The sequence below is a fragment of the Olea europaea genome, unplaced genomic scaffold, assembly GCF_002742605.1.
Source record: "Olea europaea var. sylvestris unplaced genomic scaffold, O_europaea_v1 scaffold406, whole genome shotgun sequence".
Classification (NCBI taxonomy): domain Eukaryota; kingdom Viridiplantae; phylum Streptophyta; class Magnoliopsida; order Lamiales; family Oleaceae; genus Olea; species Olea europaea.
In genome coordinates this window covers 417,249-426,290 of record NW_019260263.1, presented here as the reverse complement: position 1 = coordinate 426,290, position 9,042 = coordinate 417,249, and the positions used below count along the sequence as shown (strand labels likewise).

General features: G+C 32.1%; 1 protein-coding gene across 7 annotated transcripts; it reads left to right on the top strand.

Annotated features, from left to right (window-relative positions):
* The first annotated feature begins 3,251 nt into the window (after positions 1 to 3,251).
* Positions 3,252 to 8,450, top strand: LOC111387515 (putative L-ascorbate peroxidase 6). Of its 7 annotated transcripts, none has more exons than XR_002701413.1 (10): positions 3,252 to 3,483; positions 3,570 to 3,684; positions 4,254 to 4,381; positions 4,996 to 5,066; positions 5,272 to 5,314; positions 5,403 to 5,499; positions 6,252 to 6,356; positions 7,136 to 7,506; positions 7,596 to 7,662; positions 8,029 to 8,436. XR_002701413.1 is itself a non-coding variant. In XM_023012080.1 (10 exons), the coding sequence occupies exons 1-10, from the start codon at positions 3,321 to 3,323 to the stop codon at positions 8,132 to 8,134; spliced, it is 990 nt and encodes a 329-aa protein (XP_022867848.1). In that variant the 5' UTR covers positions 3,255 to 3,320; the 3' UTR covers positions 8,135 to 8,450. The 7 variants fall into 7 exon arrangements, 6 of the variants coding, with proteins under 6 accessions (XP_022867848.1, XP_022867845.1, XP_022867849.1 ...); XM_023012080.1 differs by having other exon boundaries at positions 3,255 to 3,483; positions 4,254 to 4,354; positions 7,136 to 7,257; positions 8,029 to 8,450; XM_023012077.1 differs by having other exon boundaries at positions 3,255 to 3,483; positions 7,136 to 7,257; positions 8,029 to 8,450.
* The last annotated feature ends 592 nt before the right edge of the window (positions 8,451 to 9,042 follow it).

The window sequence follows — 9,042 nt, the reverse complement described above, 5'->3', positions numbered from 1 at the left end:
TCATTTTCTTTACAACAATGTCACAGGTGCCGTTCTCATGGATAAGTTATATTCGATAACAATACTTGTATCGTTCTTTTAGAACTTTTTTATTTCAATAACGGCACATAACGGACCTTTTCATCCTCTAAACGACATTTGTATCGTTCTGTCAAAACATTTTATCTCAATAACAATATAAGTGTCATACTCAAGAAACATGCTGATAAATTTCTAACTTATACACCGTTTAATAATGCATTTTAATGAATAATGGGGCTCAAACAAGGGCTATATGTGTAAACACGAGTATAAGTAGCTACGTCTTATTTGTATTCCGGGAACCAATAGTGGAACTCATTTACGTTATTTATGACATCGTCAAACTTTTTATACAACATACGTTAGGGAGTTCATTATTAAATATTATTTTGTTGAAAAAAATTAGACATAGGTGAAACTTTCGGAATAACACAAGTGTCGTTACTGGACAGGAAAAAGACACTTGTGCTGTTATGTGCATAAATACGAGTATAAGCAGTTACGGCACGTTTGTTCCTTAAAAATAATAACTGAAACTTATTTATGTTGTGCATGACATGTACAAAAGTTGATAGATATGTTCATTAACTTAATCGACACATATGAGTGTGATGATTTGTGCTTTTACCATCTCAATAATATAAAATATGTCATTTCAATCGGTCTTTGTGACTAGTCAATCTTTTTGTATTATATACGTTAACAAATCCATTATTGGAGGTCATTTTGTTTAAAAAATCAAACTATCGTCGATAACGACTGTAGTGTCGTTTTATTTTACAAATAATGTTTGGAGTGATGTTCTATATTTCGTATAGCAGTTGGAGTGCTATTATATCCAATGGTTGTAGAGAACATGAAAAACATATTAAATACAAAAACAATACTAACTAAATATTGTTTAATAATAAAAATACAACATAAATGCGATCTCTAAGAGCATCTTTCTTCAAATGTATATGTGATTTTTCAATGTAAGTAATAAGCTAGCAAACCCTTGTTCAAATACTCAAAAGATACCTAAAGTAAGTGAAGAATATACAAAGAACATAATTTTAGGGTAGTAAGAATGGTGATTACAATTTTGAGGACTTAAAATTGAAGAAGATGAAGAGGGGAAGAAGAAGACGTATTAAAAAAAAAGAGAAATTAGGGTTTTAAGATGAATTTGGAGGAGAAATGAAAGGATGAATTGAGAAAAATCAAAGGAAAATTCTGTCATTTTGCCAATTAAAAAATTTAGCTATTATATATTTATTTTTATTATTGGTCAAAGGCCATTAAACCAAATACATTATCTAGTTAGAGTTGAACAACGAAATCGTCAAACCGCAAAATCGAACTGAAACCGTTGGTTTGGTTCCACGTGAATCTGTCAACGTTTTGGTTTTGAACCGAGCCAAACCGCTTCGAAGTGGTTTGGTTTAGGTTTCAATCTTTGTAAACCGTTTCAAACCGTAAAACTGTTTACCAAAAAAATTTGAAAATAAATTATTCTAAATTTTATTTAACCCAATTAAAATTTAACACATTTCAATTAAAAAAATACATCTATATTAGACATGATTTAATTAAACTCAAATCGATAATTATACATCTCAATTAATTAATTAATCATATCTAAATATTCATAAGTTATCATAACCGTGAATGTAAAATCTTCAAATTGGGTAAAGTGTTGAACAACTGATACTAAACCACATTTATCGATTCTCCATTACAATTGAGTAGAGAATAAAATCTAGATTTTAATTCAAACGTGCACATTTCATTTCCGTCTAATAATTTTCTCAAATTTTGCTCAAATTCAAGTCAGACAATAAATTTTTTAATATTATTTTGTTCTAATAATTGTCAGTTTGTCCGTCTCCCTTAAAGTAATTCACCTATATTTAGATTTAGCAGAATCATTGAATGATTCACAAAAAATCATAGTAGCTAGATGCTATTGTTTTTGAATTTTTTTAATTCATTTTCTTTTATTAATTATTTTATATCATTTAACTATAATCGATGAATTTATGTACTATATTTTTATATTTATGAAGAAAATGAATCATGTATTACACTTGCAAATGGATCTCATTAGTATCGACTATAAATTTAAAATATATATGTCATGTTTGTTGCATTATAATGATTATAATAATATAACTTTGATTTGTAATTTTTTTAAGAACACAATTTGTGTTTAAAATGAAATTTTAGACTAATATTTATGATTTAACTTATTTGATATATATTAAATTTTTTTGTTAAACCGTGGTCATTTTCTTTTATTAATTATTTTACATCATTTAACTATAATCAATGAATTTATGTACTATACTTTTATATTTATGAAGAAAATAAATCATGTATTACACTTGCCGATGGACGCCATTAATATCGATTAAGAGTTTAAAATATTTATGTCATGTTGTTGCATTATAATGATTATAATTATATAACTTTGATTTGTACTTTTTTAATATTACAATTTATATTTTAACATGAAATTTTAGACTAATATTTATGATTTAACTTATTTGATATATATTATTATTTTTTTATTAAACCGTGGTTTTAAACCGAACCAAACCGAAAAAAATGGTTTGGATTGGTTTTGTTTGGAAAAATTTCAAACCGCTTTAAATGCTTTGATTTGAAAATTTGTCTCAAACTGTTCAAATCGAACCGTGTTCACTCCTAAATTAAGCTATTGGGCCAAATTCCCTAATTATTTAACAAACTCTCCCAATAAAAGATTCGAGTTAATTGTTCCAATAGTCATTAAACTTATGCCAATGTCTTTGACTGGTCACTAAAATTTAAAATGTCAAATTTTGGTCACTAAACTTGGGTTAATGTCTTCGATTGCTCAATGAACTTAGGTACACGTCTTAGATTGCTAAGTTTAAAATGTCGAGTTTTGACCATTAAATTTTGAAATATGTCGGACGTTACTCACTAGCATAGCTGTTGAACTTTGAAAAATATCGAATTTACAGAGAATAATGTACATCTTTTTTCAAAGTTCAGAAAATAATATACAATATTTTTCAAAATTTAATGATTAATGCACAATATTTTTCAAAACTTAATGATCAAAACTCGATATTTTAATCTTCAATAAGTAATCAAAGACATGAACCTAAATTCAATTATCAAAATTTAATATTTTAAATTTCAATGAACAATTAAATTCATGGACCCAAATTCAATAACTATTCAAACGGAACTCGAAACATTCGGTAAATAAAAAAACCAAAAAGAAGACAAAAACGACACGCTCATACATTCTTAGCCGACCGTGGAAGATGAGAAGCACTAGCGCCGCCGCCACAATTACTCCGTCGTTGCTCAGTTCCTCCACCTCCTTTACCTCTGGCAGAACGTTCAAATTTCCTGTCAAAACCTCAATTCCGGTCAAATTTCGCTGGAGAAAACCCACCACTACCTCCGCTGCTTCTTCTCCCTCAAGTAAAGAATCATTATATTTTTGAAGTAAACATGCACAAATACACACTGGATTCTTTTCATGTAATATTTGTTCTGAATTATTACAGATGGAATTGCGTCTTGCAAATCAAATTCGAATGCATTTCGGAGGAGAGCGCTTATGTATATGGCAACGGCTTCGTTTCTCCTCTCTCAGAGCACCAGTTATGCTGTTGCTGCTGAGTAAGTCTAAATCATAACCTTAATATTTATTTTATTTTTGAAGCTAATAAATATCTGATTTTTGTTAGCAAGTATTAATCTTGATAATGCAATAATGGGGAATCTGTATGTTATGCTTTGACTGTTGAATATTGAATAGGCCAGAGGCCTTTTTCAGCCATTCGAATATGGAAAAAGTAGCTTGGTGATTGGCAAGGCCTTGCTATTAGTTATGAAGAGCACCTGCGAGTATTGTTTAGTGATTATAACAAAAATGTAAATTTAAGTACATCTTGCAAGTAATACAGTACTTGAAGTTTTTCGATGGCAAAGCCTACACTGATATTTGTAAGTTTTCAGACTGAATTTGTAAGAATGTTAATAAATAGATAATTTTATAAGCGAAATTTTTTCATCCCAGCTTGATTGCAAACTTATATTCATAATTAGTATATTCATTTCTGTATATGCCTGAATTCTGCACCCTGGCGCATTCTAGAATAACTCATGCTAGCATTAGTTACAATTACAAAATTTTTGAAGAAGTAGACTCACATACTTTTTTATTATATATTGCCTGATAACTTAAGCTATGGTGCCAGTGAAGGTTCTCTCTTACATGAAGAGATCAGGAAGGTATTATCCAAGGCCAAAGCTGCTGGTTTACTTCGTTTAGTTTTTCATGATGCAGGGACTTTTGATAAGGACGATAAAACAGGTATTGTTTATAGAATCTTTATTATACTTCTGATTAAGAGAAAGAAAGGAATTTTGTCCTTAAACATGACGAGCATGATTGACAACACTAACCTAAGTCTAATTTCCAATTAATTAAGGATGTATGTGATTCCTTTTTCGCCACTCTGATTGTCCATCACTATATATACTAGGACTTCCAACTAATTTCCAGTTAATGTAAGGTGACACATGATTCCTTTTTTGTCACTCAATTCAATTCATACAATAAGTAATAGGATATCCAGCAAAATCCAATCTTTCTCAATCGCAATAGGCCATGTAGATTTTCGTCTACCTCTCCCTTTTTTATTCTTTTCTTCTTGGATGTGCATCACTCTTTGAATATGGGAGCTTCTTTAGGTCTATGTAAGACTTGTCCAGAGAGCTGTTAAAAACGTAGTGCATTGCCAATGATCATCTATTGATGATCATATTTGCCTTCTTGGATGACCACCCCTGCACTAGTGTCCTCATGGAAACAAATCTTTTCTGGTCTTTGCAGTTTATTATTTTCTTGCCTTTTTTTGGCTCTGTGTTCTATGTTAAATATTATGAATTTATGATCTTCTGGATAATTCTATTTTGTTACTTTAGGTGGTATGAATGGCTCTGTAGTTTATGAACTCGAAAGACCTGAGAATGCAGGTCTTAAGAAGTCCCTAAAGGCAATCTCTCTCTCTCTCCCTCCCTCCCTCCCTTTTCCATGTAACATTTATGTACATGCATAATAACATGTTTGTTAAAACATTTTTAATATGCTTTCTTTGCTTATCAAATTTGAGGTTCTTGTTGTCTTCGATTATACATCCAGCACGATCAACCCTCTCACAACCTCCAGTTGGCTAACTCAATGGATGCATTGTTGTCTAGATTCTGGAGAAAGCAAAGATTCAAGTGGATGCTGTAGAACCAGGTACTTTTGCGCAGTAACTGTTTCCATAGCTTCTGTGTGTGGTCATTATGTAGCCATCTAAATCGTTTGCTGCTGGTATGCTTATCAGTATCCTGGGCAGATATGATAGCTGTTGCTGGAGCAGAGGCCATTTTAGTATGTGGAGGTCCAAAAATCCCTGTTCAGTTGGGAAGACTAGATGCAAAGTGAGGGCTTTTTTTTCAATTTTATTTATTTTTTTTTTTTTTTAAGAATCACATTACTTCAAGACCTTTTTTAATTTTTTTTAACCAAAATATCATTTACTAACTTTATACATAGCCACCTTGACCACCATAACTATTGATTCAACAGCTTACCTGATAACAGCCAGCATTATTGCATTACAGTACTGACTATCGCTGTTGTTTGCCTTTTCTTCTCAGATTCGTATTAATACTGCTTGGTTAATTTTATTGTACACATCGCTCACCATGGTATCATTCAATCCTTGCTCAAAGTCATACCACGCTTCTGTTATAGCACTGAGCTATAGTCATCACCACTAATTTGACCACTGCCGCTGCAGTTGCATCTGATACACAACTATTTTACTCAATCGGTGTGATCTAGTGAATACCGCTTCAGCAGTAGTATAATTAATTTTTGAAACTAACCTATAAGTATTAGTATTCTATTGTTGTTCTCAGCAATGTTGTTCTATATAACACACCATATTCGATCACCCATCCTGGAGATGGATTCTAGATTTTAATGTCCTTAAATTTCTTGTAATTTTATAAACTAATTTGTTAATTGAAGTTTTTCAAAGTCAAATGAACATATATCGCATTTTAGTTAGAGCTTCCTGGTAAGCAGACTTGAGAGATACTTTGAACTTTTCAGAGGCATCTTGACATTTTCACTTGATGTCTTGAAATGGGAAGACTTTCTCAACAGGAAGTCTCTGTTTTATTAGTCGTTATATTTTCCTTCATAGAATGGCTGATCCTGATGGAAAGCTTCCTGAGGAATCTCTGGATGTCATAGCCCTAAAGCAGTGTTTTGACAGAAAAGGCTTCACGTGAGTATTGATGCTGGGCTTGAAATTTCTCTTACTTTTCTTCTTCTTCTTGCTGTAAGTTTATTGCCTTTAACTGTTATGGAATCATTATAACCTTTCATTGTTTTTCTATCATTCTTCTTATTTACTAATATTAAACAGAAATATGTAATCTTATTCGTGAAAGTTTGTAATAGTGGCATCATTTTTTCCTCAATCGTAGACAACTTCTCTATAAAAGTCAGAAAGCTTTATCTCTGTCCTAGTTATGAACTCCGAATTCAATATTTTAATGTATAGGGACTTTGCATGTTTGGGATTTCTAGCTCTGTATGCTGATATAGCCAGAATGTCTTGCACATAGAGTAATGCTATTTAGCATCACTGTTGGTATAATACCATTCTGGGTCGACACATTAGGTGTCATTAAATGAAAGTTACAATTAAATGAATCAAATAATTTCACTTTTAATTGGACCTGTTACATAATACAATACGGACTTGTGCTTTAGCACCTCTGGTGTTAGATACCATTATTCTATGTGCTAATACAATATGTACCTGCTATAAAAAAAAAAAAAAACTTATTATCTCAGTTATTAAAATGATTTTATGCATGCTAAATTGTTTTAACCTTTCTTTCACTGTTCAAATGAGTAGCCTAAATTCTCAAGCGATTAAATTCCTTTATATTGTTTATACGTGATCACCAGATATGTATCTCTAGTTTTATTTTATGCCAATTAGGTTCCTCAATTAAATCATAGGGAGTAACTGTTAAAAGGAGAATTTATTGACAGAACTAAGGAGCTTGTTGCATTATCTGGAGCTCACACTCTCGGAAGCAAAGGTTTCGGAAATCCCGTTGTTTTCGACAATTCGTACTACAAAATTCTCCTAGAGAAGCCATGGTTGTCTTCAGGTGCTTCACAAGTTTCTTTCTTCTGCCATCTTGTTTTAAATCCCATCCAATCATTCCAAGTGATTACCAACTAAGCAGATGGTTCATGTCTCCAAGCAACTGCTCATAATCAATACCGTCTCAGAGAGAAAATTCTTAAACTTATAGCTATAAGTGTTGGAGTTAGGTCTGAATCCAGAAAGGGAAAATGGCACTTGTAGTTCCATGTCCCACTATTGTTTTAAAGACTTTGCAACATCCTCCAGCATTGTCAGTGATCGACTTTCTTATTCCTCAGATCTTAATTTTTACAATGGTTCCACCCATTTATTTATTTTTTTTTCACCTTCTATACGCAGATGGGATGTCTAGTATGATTGGCCTACCTTCAGATCGTGCACTTGTTGAGGATGATGACTGCATGAGGTATGCATTTTCATGGCCATCTTTATATGACATACATCTGCTCTCACGATTAATTATAGTCAGGTAAACTTACTCTAATTGAAGTTCGGAACTGACACACAAATGAGCATGTGGTTGGTTTATTATGATATGTTAATAGAGGTTACATGCAGACACAATTGTAATTTAGTGTAAAATTCTTATATATGTCCAGTTTATGTTAATATAAAAATGGTTGAGTGTTGTGGATCCATCCAAATTAACCCTCTGCAGAATTAGTAGAAACTGACTGTACTTTTTGCAAGTGAAGTCTATGGAGTTGTTTTCTTCTTTCTGAGTTGGTCTTAGATATTCGCCTACTAATCGTTTCCCTTGTTTGGTTCACAGGTGGATCTCAAAGTATGCCAATGATCAGAGTTTGTTCTTTGAAGATTTTAAGAATGTCTATATTAAGCTTGTAAATACCGGTGCAAAATGGAGAAGATCTGCATGATACTCTTAGAAAGGAATGGTATGGCATTTCTCACAGCCTCTACATAATTTGGCAATACCTTGGTGTCATTAGCAACTGGAACGTTCTTGAGTCAATGATTGTATTGATACGGTTCGAGGAGATGGTAAAATCTGCTGAGGAAATCTGGAATTAAAAAAAAAAATAATGAAATAGTATACACAGAAGTCACCAGTATATAGAGTGAATGTTACATATATAGGTTCAAATGCACTTGTTTGTCAAAAATCACTGTAATTAACCTTAATATTTCGCCAAATACAATTATTTATATTTGCTCAAAATTCCCTTGCTTGTAGGCAAAGAAGGTATTTATTTATTTATTTATTTTTTCTGAGAATTAGGTGCAGACTGAAGTCTGAATTAACTTTGTTTTCAAGTTTCTTTCAATATCTTTCCAGGATAATAGACTTGTATTTCTTTAAGGTTATCCAACAGACAACTTCAAAATTTAAGGGAAAATTTCACCACGGATCCTCCCATTCTTCGACCCTTTCCCGGAAGTCGATGACTATTCATAGCTATTACCTTGACACCAAAGAAGAGTTCAACCCAATACTTTATTTCTGTCCTAGTATGTACGAGGATCCCCGCTAAGCATCCATGGCTGAATGGTTAAAGCGCCCAACTCATAATGGGCGAATTCGTAGGTTCAATTCCTATTGGATGCACGCCAATGGGACCCTCCAATAATCTTTTGTAATTTTAGCACACGTCTCCAACCTATCGTTTGTTGTATTTATCCTCCTAGCTATTTAAACTATGATGCCCATTTCTTTGGGCCAACCAGCGGTCAGGGGGACAAAAAAAATAAAAATTTATACTAAATGGGTGTGTGTGTGTGTATATATATATATATATATATATATATATATATATTTTTTTTTTTT

Coding starts and splice junctions, on each gene's coding strand:
- LOC111387515 (XM_023012077.1), top strand. CDS start 3,321: ATGAGAAGCACTAGCGCCGCCGCCACAATTACTCCGTCGTTGCTCAGT. Junction 3,685..4,253: donor AGTTATGCTGTTGCTGCTGA/GTAAGTCTAAAT, acceptor TGATAACTTAAG/CTATGGTGCCAGTGAAGGTT. Junction 7,663..8,028: donor GAGGATGATGACTGCATGAG/GTATGCATTTTC, acceptor TTTGGTTCACAG/GTGGATCTCAAAGTATGCCA.